General features: G+C 40.9%; 1 protein-coding gene across 9 annotated transcripts in view; it reads right to left on the bottom strand.

The window, feature by feature from the left end:
• LOC115095597 (dual specificity protein phosphatase 13-like) overlaps positions 1–3,043 on the bottom strand; it is an 83,195-nt gene extending 80,152 nt beyond the window's left edge. For 2 of the 9 annotated variants that reach the window (XM_029609537.1, XM_029609536.1), the window contains exon 1: positions 1,287–1,394. In XM_029609537.1, the coding sequence (XP_029465397.1) occupies positions 1,287–1,379 (93 nt within the window). In that variant the 5' untranslated portion in view covers positions 1,380–1,394. Of the gene's footprint in view, positions 1–617; positions 666–938; positions 999–1,286; positions 1,417–2,899 lie in introns of those variants that run through there. The other 7 variants (XM_029609544.1, XM_029609542.1, XM_029609540.1 and 4 more) reach the window with 7 other exon arrangements.
• Positions 3,044–18,228: the final 15,185 nt, after the last annotated feature.

Raw genomic sequence — 18,228 nt, 5'->3', positions numbered from 1 at the left:
GGGGCAGAAGTGATTCCAAGTTGCTCCTGCCCCCACCAGTGTTCTCTTTTAATATTGTACCGGCTGGTTCTGAGATCAGCATTAAATTTGATGCCAACAAAATAGTGCCAGTTTCAGGGCTGGCTGGCGCCATTTTGTTGCTTGTACAGCCTTACAACAAAATGGCGCCTGCTGGCCCTGAGACCAGTGACTGTTTGTTTAGGTCAAACGTTGCCTATTTCAGGGTTGGCTGGTGCCATTTTTAAAGCAAAAGCCTAATGGGGTTGGAGCAACTTTGAATCATTTCTGCCTCTTTCTTGGATAAAGATCCCATGGAAGGGGGGCCAAGAGGCCAAGGGAGGCCCCAGCTTGGCTCATTCAAGCCCAAGGAGTTCCAGCCCCAGCTCCAACCCTGGTCCCAGCCCCAGGATATTGGGGGGAGGGGGGGGGGAGAAATAGAGGGGCCCAGGGGAGACATTGGAACCTGAGTAAGCTGTAGGAGGCCCTGTTTTGTTTACATTTTTGTTTGGAGGGTTAATATGTTGTTTTATTTTTCATTTGTCAAACAAACCAAACCAAAATAACATTATATAAACCGAAAAATACATTTTAAAAAATGAAACAAAAAATGTGCTCACATCCCTGACACTGTGCTTTGAGAATGTTTCCATCATGCCTTCTGCTCCAGTAAAAGCCTTGGGAGTATGGTTGGACTATGGATTTAACATGGAGTCTCAGTTCTAAGCCATTGTTTGGAATGTGTTGCTGAAGCTGAGGGCAGTAAGAAAATTGTGAAGTTTTTTTTGTAAATCAGCACTTTAAGCACAGATATGCAACCACTGGTTATCACTCAGCTGGACTTTTATTTAACCCCTAGTGGGGGGTCACCTTCGTCTACTCCAGGAATAGTAAAAGATCTTTCTATAGCCCAGGAACTAGATAAAACCCAGAGTTCATACCTGTTGAGGATCAGCAAACACTGGGAGTCCTAAGAGAAGACTTGCACACAAAAACAACAACTGTGGAAAAATAAATTTTAAAAATCGAACTCCAGAAAGGTAAAAAAATAAAAAAAATGTTGAGAAATAAGGTCCAGCACTTAATATAAAAGGCAGCTTCTCAATAAAATCACAAAACACCTTCCAGATATTATTCACAGTTTAGTGAAAACAACAAGAGTGCTATACAAAAGATAAATCGATAATAAAATATATGAACAAATATTTAACAATGTGTAATAAAATGTTAATAAAAGCATATTTGCAATAAAATCAAACAAAATTAGCACAATAATGGATCCAATATACCTGACATGGCCATGTTTCGACAAGATGTCTTGCTTCATTGATCGTCCTTATTCCCTCCAAGCTAAGAGGTAAAGAGGCTGACCACTGAACCATAAACAAGCTGCAGACTGTCCACTGTGAGCTGTGATTTCTGTTTGCAAATAAGGGAGAATATTAATTTTATTATTTCTGGTGCCTCTTAGGATGCCTTGGAATTTTTGCAGCTGTTTTCCTTGTTTGGATTGTTAAACTCATTTATGGTCCAGTGGTCAGCCTCGTCTACTTTTAGCTAGGAGGGAATAGGGGCGATCAATTTTATAATCACCTCTGAAGCAGACATTGGTCTAAACATGGCATGTCTGGTCTAAACATGGCCATGTAGGGTGTATTGGATCCATTATTGTGCTAATTTAATTTCTGATTGTATTGTAAATATGCTTTTATTGATATTAAATATGTAATATTTGATCGCGTTTAAATATTTATTCACATATTTTATTATCTATTTATCTTTTGGTGTACCACTCTTAGGGGCAGATTTTCAAAGGGGTACGTGCGTAAGATACACGTGTACCCCCCGAAAACCAAGCTCCCCCTGCGCGCGCGCCAAGCCCCGGGACGCGCGTAAGTCCTGGGGCTTTCCTGGGGGGGCGTGTCGGGGGCGTGTTGCGGCTGGCGCTTTGAATGTCAAAGTGGCCAGTAACCCCTACGCTCCTACCTAAACCTCCCTAGAGATATAAATACATATCTAGTGTGAGGGCATTACGGCTAGGCTCTCTCTCTCCCCCCCCCCAGTGGTGGTGTTAAAGCTGTGTGAGCCCAGCCCACTTGGCCAAAAATCCCACCCTAATATCCTCCCCTTTTTCTCCTTTGCATCACACCATGCATTATGGTGCTTTCGCATGCATTAAAGGCATTTTTTGCATGCGAAAACGCCTTAACGCATGCGAAAAAGCCATATAGCACTTTGATAAATGATCCCCTTAGGCTGCAAAGTGAGCCAGGGTCACTGAATGTTCTCAATGATATGCCACCACCCAGAATGTTTACAAGCTTCCATACAATGTTGGACCTGTTCTCAAAGCAAAACAAGATATAGGTCCCGAATGTGCTACGCCAGGGGTAGCCAACTCCAGTTTTCGAGAGCCATAAATAGGCCTGGTTTTCAGGATATCCACAATAAGAATGGATTTGCATGCAATGGAGGCAGCACATGCAGATCTATCTCATACATATTTATTGTGGATATCTTGAAAAGCTAGCCTGTTTATGGCTGTCGAGGGCTGGAGTTGGTCACTCTGGGCTATGCTGACAAATAAGGAAAGTTAACATTTTTGTATAATTGAAACATTTTTTTTATAGATCAGTTTGAAACTATGACAAAAAAGATTTCAGAAACAACCTGTGTTTTCAAAATGTTCTTGTGTTCAAAATTCAAATGAAAAATCTAAACAATAATTTTAAGTTGCTGTTGATATTAGAGATAAATATATAATGGATGGTTCCTAACTGTATTCTTAGGCTGTACTCAGTTGATTACATGGCTGTGAATATTATAGACCTTCTTGTCTAAACAGAGCTAGATTTAGATCAAATTTTGCCAAAGAGTAGTTCATAAATATGCTTAAACTCACTTGCCTTGAGGTTGCTCTATGTTTTCTGCCTTCTTAAATTCTTTTAGTTGAGGGATATGTGGACTTTTCCTACTGAGCGAGTTACACAACAGATTTTCATGCTGCTTGCTATGGTGCTTATTCAACTTCTATTTTTAATTGTGTTAATTATAAACAAGGATTTTCTTCCCACTGGTACTTCATAGCTTTGCAAGTATTTAATGCAACAGCTGAGAATGACCGTGGATTAAAGAAATGCAGATGAAAAATTCTGAACCAGTGAAAGAGCGCACCCTTGAGTTGTTGAGCAATAGAGAGCCAAAGAGATGGCAAAAACAAAACACAAAAAAGCCCCAACTTTACATTGCAGTTCATGTTTAAAATTTTGTTGTAGCTATCCTATTTGTGGTTTAAGGGTCAGCCTGTACAGTACACTGACAGATACTTTTAGGAAGGCTAAATATACAGAAAAGTAAAAATGAGTTGGTATTTGTACAATGGTTTTATTGCGATGAAGTATGCATTAGTCTCTTTTTCTTGCTTGTGTTCTAGTTTTTCCTTTGGTTTTATGATGACATCTACTGGCAGATAGGGACTGTACAGTTTAGAGCAATTTTATTTTCTATATAGGAATTAAAATGAGTATATAGCTACCCACAGATTGTTAAAACAAAATTTCTAACATATCGAACCTTTTAATGTATATATTGTATGTAGATTACTCCTTCACAGCAGTATCCTGATATTTTATAGAACAGATCTTCTTGTATTGTCCTTCAGAAGTACTTTAAGAATAAAGATTTCTATTTTGTGGCCAGAAAGAACAAGTATTTCCCAATGTTTCGCAAGCCACTCTGCTATGAAGGAAGCAATTCCTCCAGCTGAGGCAAAGGGTTTTGGCCTTAGGGGGCCACCTTCTTCTTGAAATTTCCATGTAAATGTTTAATTAACTATCAAAATAATACATTTGTTTTTTTCTGACCCTTCATATTTGGAGACATTCTTAACAGATAAACATGGTAATATCTGTAAGAGGTTGGGTATATAATATGGGTGCATGGATTTAGGTTTATATAGATTGTGAAATCTCCTGTTTCTTTTTAAGATTTATCCTTTTTTTTTTTTTCACCTATTTATTTATTTATTTTTGGTTTTTATATACCGGAAGTTCCTGTATAAAATACATATCACTCCGGTTCACAGGTAACTGAAATAACTACCGCCGTGTGGCGGTTTACATGGAACATATCAAACGATTTACATACATGGAACATATCAAACGATTTACATAGAACATATCAAACGATTGCTTTATAATAAGTAGAAAAAAAACAAACTAAGTTCACCTATGAAACATATAAATAAGGCCAATAATTAATAGTGTAAAATAAACATTGCATTAATGCTATAGGACAGTGGGTTGATTATATCTTGTTCTTAGCTCTCTGGGAATGCTTGAAGGAAGAGCCAAGTCTTGAGTTTCACCTTAAAAGTGGTATGGCATGGCTCGAGGCGGAGGTCTGGAGGTAGTGAGTTCCAGAGTGACGGGCCCGCTGTGGATAAAGCGCGTTTTCTCAGGGAGGATTTTGCGGGTTGGGTGATCAATCTGTTTTGGTATGCCCTTCTCGTCGGCTTTTTAGAAGTGTGTAGTTGGAGCTGGAATGTTAGGTTGAGTGGGGAGATGTTATGTAGGGCCTTATGAATCATCATCACCTATCAGGAATTGCTGTGCAAGATGCTCCCTTTTTGCCACTTTTTTTTAATGTGGACTTTCTCTCTTGGATTGTCCTTGATTTCCTATTTTTAAGTGTTTATGGCATGGACAGTATGAATTTCCTTTAATCACTGATATATATGTTAATGATGCAAATTTAATAAAATTTAAATTTAAAAAAAGTTTACGTAAAAGGAACAACTTTTGTACAATTCATGTTATATTACTGAAACCTTAAAAGCCTAGAAAGGCCAATTTGAATAGCCGTGTCTTAACATGTTTCCTGAAAACATAATATTCTGTTAAATTTTGAAGATATTTTGGCAAACTGTTCCACATTGTAAGAACACTCCAAGAAAAGGCATACATTTCACTTTATTTCCACAAAGATTGTGCACAATAATTCCACTTGTGACGAGCGTACCATTTATGAAAAATGTTATTGTTAAAATTTATTTTGTATTTAAGGTGAAGGTGTGTGTTGTGGTCTGAGTTGAACGTTTGTTACATTATTGTCTTATTCAATGAATGTTTTAATTTCTGTTTTAAAACAACTCACAATCTCTTCACTTCTGTTACTTTCTGTCTGAATGTTGTTTATCTTGTAATTCTGGTATACAACCTCTGTGTACACAGTCCTTCTGATTATAGGCATCACTAAGGAGACATTAGATATCTTAAGTGCATCTTGCTTAACAAGACAAACTCTGTTTCTTGTCAAACAAGCTGAGAATTAAAACTGGGTCTCCTTGAAAAGAGACAGGAATGACATCAAATACAGGCCATGACATGGAAAATCCTTTTACCTTTTGACACTAAAAGATACAAGTAAAGTAGTCAGGATATCATCTACAGTATTGATGATTCCAAAAAGGTAGATATATTAAGACTTGCAGGAAATAAAATATCTACTCCACCCTCATTCTCAGCAGCTGTCTTCCTTTAACCAGACACATAATAGATATTAGATAATACAATTTATCAGATGATATGCTTAACATTTAGTATATTTTTTAAATAGCTCAATTGTGACATCAATCTGGTAACAGGAAATTTAAAAAACTGCAAGTTTTTCCTTTGCTGAACATTTTCCGGTCTTTCCAACTGATTACATTAAACTATCCTTAATAAAGAAAACCCTTGAGGTTTGAAGAGTAGCTAGCTGGGTATTGTGGCTAGCAGTCATAGAGGTGAATTTTAAAAGCCCAGCACACACCACAATTGGGAGATGTGTGCACATGTAGGACATGTGCATGCCCAGCAGATTTTAAAAGCCGCCTACATGCATGCACATCTCCTAATTTGCGAATGTCACTCCAATTCAAAAAGGGGCATGCTGTGGGCTTGGTGTGTGCAAGATGTGGTCTGGGTGAGGCATGGGTGTTCTAGGGCTGGATCAAAATGGATTTTAAGGGTCTGGAGCAACTGGGGGGAGTGCAGAGTATTAAATCAGGGGGGGTTTGGAGGACCTGGCTCTGCATTGGATGAATTGGTTGACAAACTGGTGAAATTGGTCATGGCGTAGATGCGTGTGTGCATGGGCAGTTGCAAAATAGGGTGCACACATACATGCATCCAGGCTATTTTATAACATATGCGCGTATATTACAAAATAAACTCGGGCGCACACACGTCAAAGTGCACCCGTGGGCCCCTTTGAAAGTTACCGTCCCCGATTCTAAAACAGATAAACACACTGGGGCCGATTTTAAATATTGTGCGAGCGGGGTACATTTGTACGTGCTACCCGGCGTGCACAAATGTACACCCGATTTTATAACATGCGCACGCTACCACACGCATGTTATAAAATCCAGGGTCAGCGCACACAAGGGGGTGCACACATGCACCTTGCGCGCGCCAAGCCCGAGGGGAGCCCCGATGGCTTTCCCCGTTCCCTCCAAGGTCGCTCCGAAATCGGAGCGGCCTTGGAGGGAACTTTATTTTCGGCCCCCCCCACCTTCCCCTCCCTTCCCTTATGTAACCCACCCCCAGACCTAACTAAATCCCCCCCTATCTTTGTTTCAAAAGTTACGCCTGCCCAAGGTAGGCGTAACTTGCGTGTGCCGGCCGCTGTGCCGGAGGACTCAGGAATATTTTTTTATTATAATCTATTTGGTTATTTTGTATGTGATTTGTATTGTTACTTGTATTACTGGATGTATTTTATGTTTTAAGTAATATAAATTCACTTTGGGCCTTTGGGGAGCAGTGAATAATAAATTGAACAAATAAATAATATATTACTAAGTTGTTCCTTTTCACTGGGTACTTCTATTATTTTAATGGGGTCATTGCAGACCTGCTAAGTTACCACATTAGTGGCATTTGTGGAACTTTCTGTAAGCATGGCATAAAGTACCCATGGACCTGCAAGCTTATTTTCAAAGGGAAACTCCCTGGGTACTCAATGCAGTATTTAAATGAGGGCCTGCATAAGAAAGGATGCACTGGAGGAGAATTGTGTGTCTCTATCGCTCAAATGCATTGGGTGTCCACAATTGCAACACATGCTCCGTTTTATCCTGCTTCTTCTGGCCAATTTTGCTGAGGTGGCTGAAGACACCCATAGCTAAGCACCCCTTGCTATGGGTAAATTGTGCATCCAGAAGATATATATTTTTTAAAATTAAGCCAATATACATTTATTTTTCAACACCGCAAGCAGTAAATTTAAGTGTCACGACAATACTAAGTAGGAAGAACCACAGGGGACCATATTTTTAAATTTCTCATTAGCCCTTAACTCGCGGATTGACTTTACGCCACCTCCAGGGCTGGAGTTAAATTTACCACGTTAAAAAGTGTTCGTTCAGCACCCAGTGATTTTCAGCCTTGGAGGGTAATAGCTAATAGCCTCAACTACATGGAATTTACATGTGATGGGCGCTATCGGCTACATATTTGTTTGGGCACGTGTTTTGGACTCGCTAGTCTCCTTTATTGCATCGGGTATTAGTCTAGTATGTCCAAAACGCGCAGCGGCATGCAAACCTGTGTGCTAGGCTGGGCGCACTTTATTGAATCGGCCCCTAAATGTGTCTTCCCTTACTACATTCACGACAATTAAACTGCTGCAATGGCGGTCACTACCTCTACCTCCAGAGTGTGAAGTGAACTGGTCAATCACATATGAATTATTTTAACTGTAATAAAAGTTGTTTTAACTGTAATAAAATGAAGGTAAAATCAGGAAAGATTTTATATAATTATCTACTTTACCTTAAGTTGGCCTGTCCATAAAAATTCTGTATGGGAAAATGGGGGGGGTTGAGGGGGAAGTCGAAGGAGGAGAGAAGGGGAGGTGAAATGGGTAGAAAATAGGAGAGAAAGATGGTTTATCAGCAAATGTGTGCTTATACAATTGTTTGGGGTGGAAATAAGAAAATGTTTGTTGTAAAACAAGTTTGTTCATTGTTTTTAGCTGTTCGCACTGCACAGTGTACATCTTGTAATAGTATGTATGATGAATTTCGATTTTAAAAGTTTAAACATAAAAATGCAATTTCTGTAAAATGCTAGCCTCTCTGTCTAAAGCATGGATGAGGCCCAAATTTATGGTGGTGGTCAGAGATTTGAGGGCAAATTGGTCAACATGCATGAGGCGGTAAGTAAGGTTTTCCAGAGGTTCTCTAGTGCTCTGAAGGCAGGAGATGGCAGCAATTTAGAGGCTAGGAGTGAACTTCTAGAGGCGAGAAGACCGCCAAAGTTGACAGAAGACCAACTAATCTAAATGCCTTATTTCACCCCAGGAAAACATTTGGGGAATCGAGCTGTCAGACCGATAAAACCCCAGGGCTGGACAGTTTTGGGGTGGAATTTTGTAAGACTATGAAATACTGTCTGGGAGCTCCCTTGGAAAGATGTATAACACAATGCCTGAGAAAAGGGGCCTATTATACCAGACACTGGAATCAAGTCCTAATTACCACGATACTGATGATGGAGAGAGACCCACAAATGCCGAGATTCATACAGATTTTGACGTCAAGCTGCTGGCAAAGATAATAGCAGACAGGCTATTATTGGTTTCCCCTAACCTAATTTCAGATAGCTAAGTTGTTTTGTGAGACAGCCCCCAGTCAGTGATTAACCTGCTTCAAATCCTTGCACCTATGGAATTCTTCACAAGTTCAAGCATTTCGTCCCTCCTAGCCAGCTGTGATGCTGGGAAGGTATTTGACCACGTGGCCTTGGGGGGTACCTGTTAGAGATTGTGGAGAAATTTGGCACTGCAGGAGCTTTCCTAAGCATGATCCCATTGCTCTATATGGATTCCAAGGCAGCAGTTCTTGTGAACAGAAGCATTTGAGAAGATTTTCCCCTGCAAAGGGGCAGCAGGCAGGGATGTGCACTGTTTCCTCTTTAATCTCTGCTGTTACTGGAGCCCCTGTTAAGGATTGTCCAGGTTAATGAGAACATGGGGGGATGTGGCAATGGATGTTTAAAATAGCATTTGCAGATGACCTTTTGCTACACTTGAATCCGCCTACATCACTGGAACTCCTAATGCAGGTGTTTAGCCTTTTCAGCTCATTCTCTGATTTCAAGCTGGATAAATTGAAAGCCTTAAAATGTCTTGAAGGAGTATAAGAGAGGTGGGGTAATAATAATTTCCTGCTTTGTGGGGGCAGATAATTCTTTGAGATATCTAGAGACCTGAGGGCACCATATAGGAGCAATATCCTGTAGCTAACAAATCAAACAAGAATCAAGTTAGGGCAGTGGTGGTCACAGCCTCCATCATGGGAAAGATTTGCTTATTCAAAATGACAACATTCCTTAAATGGTTCTATGTTTGTTGTGCCTGCTTAAAAAAGATTGTGTTACATGATTAGGTTAATAGCTAAATTTATTTTGAGAGGGAAGATCTGGGAGTTTACAATTTGGCACATATAATGAGGCATCTTAAAGACTGGCTTTATGGAAGTGGGGGGATGGAGCCAGGATGGCGACACAAACATGGCTGTGCCATTTCTTCCTTAGTGCTGTTTTCCATTTGATACTACTTTGACCTCATTATGCCTCCCAAAAGGACAGGGGGGGGGGGGGGGGGGGGTGGGGGTCTGGCCATATATCGGCATCTTCTGGAGGAGTGGAGCTGCTGCAAGGCACAGATATTGCATTTAGGACCCTGGACCGTGTGTGCCACCACAACCTGAAGCTGCCGCAGACTTGAGGCTGCAAACCTCACTTACTGATGATGATAATATCATGTTTCCTCTGAAAGAGGCTCGTCTGCAGAGTGAAGAGCATCATATTGATACATTAGCAGAGGTTTAAGGCCAGCTTGGAGATCTAGAGGCAGGAATGGCTGGGTAGGGGATATTAGAAGAAGATAAGCTGAGCTTCAAGGAGAATGGACAGGTTGTCTATTAAATGATCGGCCTTAGGTTGGTGAGTGCACCTATGTCCCCTTTGGTCAGGCTGGCTGTACTCACATTGGCTGCCATCTGGTCAGCTCTAGTGATGGTGGATTCATCTGTATCTGCATGTGCCTCTGATGTGAGTATGTTGCTTAAGACTATGACTGGAATGGTTCAAGTACAAGAATCCCGATCTGAGGAATATAAAGGGAATTCTAAAGTTATAGAAATGGAGGTTTTGGACCTAAAGATTGTGGGTACAGTCCTAATTCAGAACAAGGTGGTATTACATAGGAAAATGGAATAAAATACAAAATATTGCTAGATATCTTAAGCTTTGCTTCCTAAACTTTCCTAGGGTCCTGGGGTTGCCTGTGAACAATACTATCATAAATATTTACAATACGTTCTGGGTATTTTCTTCCTTGGGAGAGGTAGCGGAGTAAGCCAGAGGGAAGAACTTGTTACTTCCTCAATTTCTTCAGAGACTTAGACATAGCCGCTTTGTTGGAGATTGAATATGGAAGAACATGATACAGCTACCCTTTTGGAATCCCTGGATTTTGATCAAAATCGTGATATGATTATGTGCTTATTTTTTCAGAGCTCAAGCATTATTTCTGAGACAAAAAAATCTGGATGTATCCAGATATTTCTAGTACTAATCAGGAAAGAAAGAAATTCTTTTTGGTTATGCATCAGGAGTCTGGGCATTTTTCGTAACATAGCCTTGCAAATCTATTACCAGTTATGCTGAAGCTAGTTATCTTTTTTTTTTTTTTTTTTACTCCAGAGCAATTATATATATATTTTTTAATTCTAAGAAAATCACTGGTGCTACCTCTGTGATCAAGAAATAACTCAGTCAGATTAAATAGTCCTAAATGGATCATGTCTAATGCCTTTACTTTATTTCTCCTCAGTATTCTCCTCTATTTCTAATTCCCCCCAACCCCAATGTTAGGGTCTAGTGTAGATTTTTGACCTTGTATGAGCATTCTTATGGAATTTAAATGTTTGGGATTCTTTTTATTTCTTTTTAGGCCATGTATCTAATATCTCTGAAGCAGGTTGTTTCTTGTGATGCCATTCTGTAGACATTTGCATACATAGAAAATAATAATAATAAAAGACTGGCTTTATGATGCATGTAATCTGCTTTATGATTAATGTAATCTGACATGCCTGAAAGGCAGAATATAAATTAAATAAATATATAAAAACACATCTTGTGTGGAAGAGGGCCTTGACAAGCCCTATGCATATGCATTATATATTGCATAGCAAGACTGAGATGTTAGCAGTTCGTTTGCGCTCAAGCGTATTGGTGGCTCATCTGAAATTAACTTGGAAACAGGTATGTTAATAATAAAACACAGATATCAGATTATCCACTTCCTCTTGATGGGGTGGGAAATATGGAATTCATTCCAGACACTCAGGAAAGAGACTTTCAAAGGGGCTTAAGATGATCTTGGAAGTTGTAAAAGGATGAAACGATCCAGTTGTTCCAGGATTTAAGGTCAATGTGCAATATAGAACATAAAACATTTTGTATGCATCTGCATTTAAGACACTATACACTCTCTCTCTCGGTGCTAAGAACATTACAGTCAAGAGAGACAATAAGCTGAAGGAAAATCTAAAATTGGAGAAGCTAACAGTAATAGCTTAAAGTTTGAATGTTTGTTATAAAAAGCAAGCCGAAAGGTAGGAAATAGCTTAGTTTGTGTGTTTGTCTTTCCCTCCCTTCCATCCTCCCCAGCTCATTCTTTGACTTATAGGCAAGAGACACTCTCACATTAAAAAATCAATTAGCTTTTATCCAAAACACAGGATTGCCCCAGCTCTTAATTATCCCATTGCAGTTCACTGCCAGATTAATAGGAATATACCAACAAATTTAAAGGACTCTTATTTTCACATTCCTAATCCCTTAGCAACCTAAATTTAACTAAGAACTCAACAAAATTAAGATGAAGGCAGCAATCCAACAGCAATAGTGGGTCCTTCTGTTTGTTGCCTGCCTTTCTGACTACCTATTTAAAAGAAAACACACAAACATCTGTTGTTGCCTGCCTTTCTGACTACCTATTTAAAGCAAAACACACACACACTTCTGTTTCTTGCCTGCCTTTCTGACTACCTATTTAAAGCAAAACACATGAAAACACTAAATAATATACCCCAATAGTTTACTTCTCCCCAATACTTTTAAGTTTTAGACATTTCTCCAAGCAGTACTTACTGATTCTTTCCAGCTACCAGCAAGGTGATCCTCTACTCTCAGTGCACCCACTGGATTAAGTTTTATAAGGAACAGGGCAACCTTTTGGGGGGAAGGGTTCCATCTTAACCAGGGTAGAGCAAGGCTGCTGGCACTACCCTTTAAAAAGGAGATACAGCAGCTTTTAAACTAGAGCAAAAGGGAAAGCCGATAGTCACTCTGCAGCTCATGGTTTGGAGGGAGGTATCTTCGACAAATACTAATGAAATAGGAGAGTTAGGGTATCCCAACAGAGGTTCTATCAAAGCAAAAGTAGTTGATGTGCCTAAAAGTAAAGAATCAGCTGAGCTTAAAGATCCCAAAGAATCCCTGTCATCTGAAAAGTAGGTTGTTAATTCAAACAAAAACCACACTTTGAATTGTCTGTATGCCAATACCAGAAGTCTAAGAAGTAAGATGGGAGAGTTAGAGTGTATAGCAATGAATGTTGAGATTGACTTAATTGGCTTCTCAAAGACATGGTGGAAAGAGGATAAACAGTGGGATAGTGCTATACTAGGGTACAAATTATATCACAATGATAGGGAGGAACAACTTGGTGGTGGTGGGGTGACACTTTATATCTGGGATGGCATAGAGTCCAACAGGATAAGGATACTGCAAGAGTCTAAATGCACAATAGAATATTTATGGGTAGAAATCCCATGTGTGTCAGGGAAGAGTATTACGATAGGAGTATACTACCATCTACCTGGTCAAAATGATAAGACGGACAATGAAATGCTAAGAGAAATTTGGGAAGCTAACCAAATTGATAGTGCAGTTATAAAGGGAGATTTCAAATACTGCAAAATTGACTGGGTAAATGTAACAGGATATGCTAGAGAGATAAAATTCCCGAATGGAATAAATGACAGCTTTATGGAGTAAATGGTTTAGGAACCAAGGAGAGAGGGAGCTATTTTAGATCTAATTCTTAGTGAAGCACAGGATTTGGTGAGAGAAGTAACAGCAGTGGGGCCTCTCGGCAACAGTGATCATAACATGATAAAATTTAATTTAATGATTGGAAGGGGTACAATAAGAAAATCCACAGCTCTATCATTAAACTTTCAAAAGTGAAACTTTGATAAAATGAAAAAAAGTTAAAAAAAAACAAAAGAAAGAAAAGAAAGGTATAGCTACAAAGGTTGAGAGTACAACAGGCATGGACATTGTTAAAAATTCCATCTTAGAAGTGCAGTCCAGATGTATTCCACACATTAAGAAAGGTGAAAGGAAGGCCAAACAATTGCTGGCATGGTTAAAAGGTGAGGTGAAAAAGGCTATTTTAGTCAAAAGATCTTCCTTCAAAAATTGGAAGAAGGATCCATCTGAAGAAAATAGGAAAAAGCATAATTATTGGCAAGTTAAATGTGAAACATTGATAAAACAGGCTCAGAGAAAATTTGAATGAAAACTCATAATAAAACCTTTTTAAAATATATCAGAGGCAGGAAGCCTGTGAGTGAGTTGGTTGGACCATGAGGTGATCGAGGGGTTAAAGGGGCACTTAGTTAAGGCCATTGTGAAAAGACTAAATTAATTCTTTGCTTCAGTCTTTACTAATGAGGATGTTTTGGAGATACTCATTCCAGAGATCATTTTCAAGGGTGACATTTCAGATTAACCAAATCAAGATGAACCTGGAAGTTGTAGTAGGCCAGACTGACAAACTGAAGAGTAGCAAATCACCTGGACCAGATGGTATACACCCCAGGGTTCTGAAAGAACTAAAAAATGAAATTTCAAGTAATTTATAACCTTACATTAAAATCGTCAATTCTACCTGAAGACTAAGGTGGCCAATATAACCTCAATATTTAAAAACTATAGACCGGTGAGCCTTACTTCAGTGCCGGGAAAATTTCTAGAAACTATTATAAAGAATAAAATCACAGAGCATATAGATAGACATGGTATAATGGGACATAGCCAGCATTGATGTACCCAAGGAAAGTCTTGCCTCACAAATCTCCTACATTTTTTTGAAGGATTGAATAAACATATGGATAAAGGTGAACCAGTAAATGTGGTTAATTTTGGATTTTCAGAAGGCATTTGACAAAGTCCATCATGAGAGGCTACTAAGAAAACTAAACAGTCATGGGATAGGAGACAATGTCCTTTTGTGGATTGCAAACTGTTTAAAAGACAGGAAACAGAGTGTAAAATTAAATGGTTTGTTTTCACAGTGGAAAAATGCAAACAGTGTACCTCAGGGATCTGTACTTGGACTGGTGCTTTCTAATATATTAATAAATGATCTGGAAAGGGGTATGATGAGTGAGGTGATCAGATATGCAGATGACACAACATTATTCAGAGTAGTTAAATCACAGATGGATTCTTTTAAAATGCAGGAGGACCTTTGAGACTGGAAGATTGGGCGTCCATATGGCAGACGAAATTTAATGTGGACAAGTGCAAGGTGATGCATATAAGGAAAAATAACCCATGCTGTAGTTACATGATGTTAGGTTCCATATTAGGAGTTACATTGAAATAGTCAGCTCAGAGTGCTATGATGGTCAAAAAAGCAAATAGAACATTAGGAATGATTAGAAAGGGAATGGCAAATAAAACAAAGGATGTCATAATGCCTCTGTATCACTCCATGGTGAGCTGCACCTTGAATACTGTATGCAATTCTGATTACCGCATCTCATAAATGATATAGTTGCACTGGAGAAAATACAGAGAAGGGCAACCAAAATGATAAAGGGGATGGAATGGCTCCCCTATGAGGAAAGGCTAAAGAGGTTAGGGCTGTTTAGCTTGGAGAAGAGACGGCTGAGAGGGGGATATGATAGGTCAACAAAATCATGAAAGAACTTGAATTGGTAAATGTGAAATGGTTAGACTTCTGGATAATAAATACAAGGGCTAGAGGGCACTCCATAAAGTTCACAAGTAGCACATTTAAAACAAATCAGAGAAAAATCTTTTTCACTCAATGCACAATTAAGCTCAGGAATTCATTGCCAGAGGATGTGGTTAAGGCAAATAGTGTAGCTGGGTTTAAAAAAGGTTTGAATACGTTCCTAGAGGAGAAGTCCATAAATAGCTATTAATCAATAGGAAATAGCCACTGCTTGTTGCCAGCATTAGTAGATAGGGATCTATTTAATGCTTGAGTACTTTAGCAGCAAAGAGGAAAGATTTAAAAGACTGTTCATGTGAAAGGAATTCCTGATTGCCTCAAAGGTAATTTTAGTAAAATAGAGAGAGGTGCAACCTCCCTCTTTTTGGCAATGGAGTGTGGACAGGACAGGACAGGAAAAATACTAATGAATAAATCTTGTTACTTGCTGAAGGCGCAGGAAAGCACAGCAGGCAGCTGCTGCGGGAGAGTTGTTCCCAGCCTCTTGAGGCACATGTGGAGGGGAAACAGCGTCATGCAGCAATGGAAACAGCAGCCAGCTGCCGCAAGAGTTCTGCTTTCTGACTCCTGTGGCACTCCAGATGGGGGGGGGGGGGGGGGGGGGGGGAGAGTGGAGCACATTGTGCTGTTTCCGCAGCTCTTTGCAACAACAGCAGTGAAGATGGGCTCCTTTTAATGCTGCCACAATGTACAGCCGGTACGGGGAGAATACAGAAAGCAGCAGGAAGACTTTGGCAAGCTCCTGCCACTGAGGAAAGGATGTGGCCATATCCGGGGCCATCATGATAGTGATATCATCACCCTGTGACCCTTAAAGGGGATGGATTGTCGTGGAGGCTGGCAAAAAGAAATAAAAAGAGAAATGAAAAGGAAAATACATAAATCAATAAATCAATAAAAGGCGAGGGGTGGCACAGGGAGTGGCAGGGTGGCCCCGGACAAGCCCCCACCAAGTGGCTCATGAACCCCCAACTGTCCTAAAAGTGCCCATAGACACTGGGGAATAGGGAAGCATGCACAGCTGTAAGGATCCATGAGAAAGCCCCTGCTGCACTGATAGGAGTTCAAACAGCAATACCAACACTGGGAGGGGGAATATCTAAATTAGTTGAATGGGGCAGGATTGGTGATGGAGTGCCTAGTATAAGCCACCATCACCTGTATCAAAGTGGTTGGACACATTTATTTGGCCAGGGAATGTCCATATACCACCACTCCAGTGCATACACAATTCCATGTCAGATTTTACCACTTGCAACAGATAAGGAACTGAGGGGTGGATTTATCAAAATGTGATAAGTACTGCATGCGATAGCAAAAGGGGTGTGTTTTATGCTAATATAGCATTTTGCACTAATTACCTGTGCAAAGAGCTAAGTTAACACAAATTGTGATACCATTTCAGATTCTGTGATAAGTGCCAGACAACCACCAGGGGACCATTGTTAATGGTGTGAGAGAGAGAGAGAGAGACTGGCCATAATATCATGGCCTATAGGTAGGTATTTGTATCCCTATGGTAGGCCCACCTAGTAACTCGAGGTGGGGTTAAGGTAAGAGTGTAGGGCAGAGCTTTCCAAACTTTTCATGTTGGTGACACACTTTTTAGACAAACATAATTTCGGGACACAGTTTACTAGCCAGAGGACTCGGAACTGCCGCCCTGGCCCCTCCCCCTTCCCACCCTTTTTTCAAAGCCCCGGGACATACGCGCATCCCGGTGCTTATGCTCGGCGCGCGCAGAGGGGGTTTTAAAGGGTTACGCGTGTAACCCTTTGAAAACCTACCCCTATGCACGCAACCTTTGAAAATTCACTTTTGATGGAGTTTTGTGAACTAAATAGCAAAGCAAAACAAAAAGAAAAAAAATTAAAGGAGGAAAACACACACACAGAGAAAAAGATACTTACCTCAACGGAATCTATACCAGAAGAGCCTACAAAGAAAAGTTTACACAAAAATTCAATTTCTTAAAAATGCAAACTATGAATAAACACAGAGTAAAGAAGAATATAAAAAACAATACTTAACTGACATAGTCGTTTTGGTACAAAGTCTTATGAGAAAAAAATAATTATCAATGTTTAAAGTATTTCTATGTTATAAGAAAAAAAGATTTGAATGTGCTGAAGTTTCAAACTGCCGTCTAAGTATATAATAAAAAGCCTTTTCTTGAGGTATTCTTGTTAGGACTTGTGGACCCTAGGGCCGGTCAGGACGAGAGATGAAGCTGCAGAGGACCTCAGCTATAGGTCCCAACCGGGAGGCGGCTCGATGGACCGAGATAGGCTTGAGTGCCGGAACTGGATGGAGTCCTATGCGACCAAGGACTCGAGGATGATAAGGAGGCTGGACAGCGTTGGGCCCTGGAGTTGGGATCTCTTCACCCTGGAGACCGGCGCTCCCCCGAGAGGAGCTCGTAGGAGCCCGGCCGCTGGGACTTTAGGAGATTCGCCCTGGAAGCTGGAGCCCCCCCCAGGAGGAGCCTGTAGGGGCCCAGCCGCTGGGACTTAGGAGAATCTTCGGGCCAGTGGAGCGGTGACGATCCAAGATGGAGTCCAGGAAGGAAACAAATCGGAGTCGAAGATGGAGCTGGGTCAAGCCAGAGGTCAGAAGTCGTACCGAAGCCAAAGGAGAATTCCAGAAGCGGAGTCAGGGACGGAGCCGGGTCAAGCCAGAGGTCAGAAGTCGTACCGAAGCCAAGGAGAATTCCAGAAGCGGAGTCAGGGACGGAGCCGGGTCAAGCCAGAGGTCAGAAGTCGTACCGAAGCCAAAGAAGAATTCCAGAAGCGGAGTCAGGGACAGAGCCGGGTCAAGACGGAGAGTGGTCAGCAGGCAAACCGGGTCGGAGCAAGGCTGGAAACCAGGAACGTAGCAACTGACTACAGGAACCCCTGTGAACCTCGTTGCAAGGCAGGGAGTGTAGGAACTGCAGGGCTTAAGTAGCCCTGCAGCGTCTGACGTCACCAGCTGATCCCAGCCCTTTCCCGCGCTGGCCCCTTTAAATACTGAGGCCCAGCGCGCGCGCGGCTAGGGGGCGGGGCCAGCCGCGGGAGGACGCCGGCTGCTGCTACGGCGCGGCAGCGCCGTACCCGGGGCCTGCACGGCCCGAGGGAAGCT

The sequence above is a fragment of the Rhinatrema bivittatum genome, chromosome 7 (genome assembly GCF_901001135.1).
Source record: "Rhinatrema bivittatum chromosome 7, aRhiBiv1.1, whole genome shotgun sequence".
In the NCBI taxonomy this organism is placed as follows: domain Eukaryota; kingdom Metazoa; phylum Chordata; class Amphibia; order Gymnophiona; family Rhinatrematidae; genus Rhinatrema; species Rhinatrema bivittatum.
The sequence above is the reverse complement of the archived record's forward strand: the minus strand, read 5'-3'. Positions and strand labels throughout refer to the sequence as shown.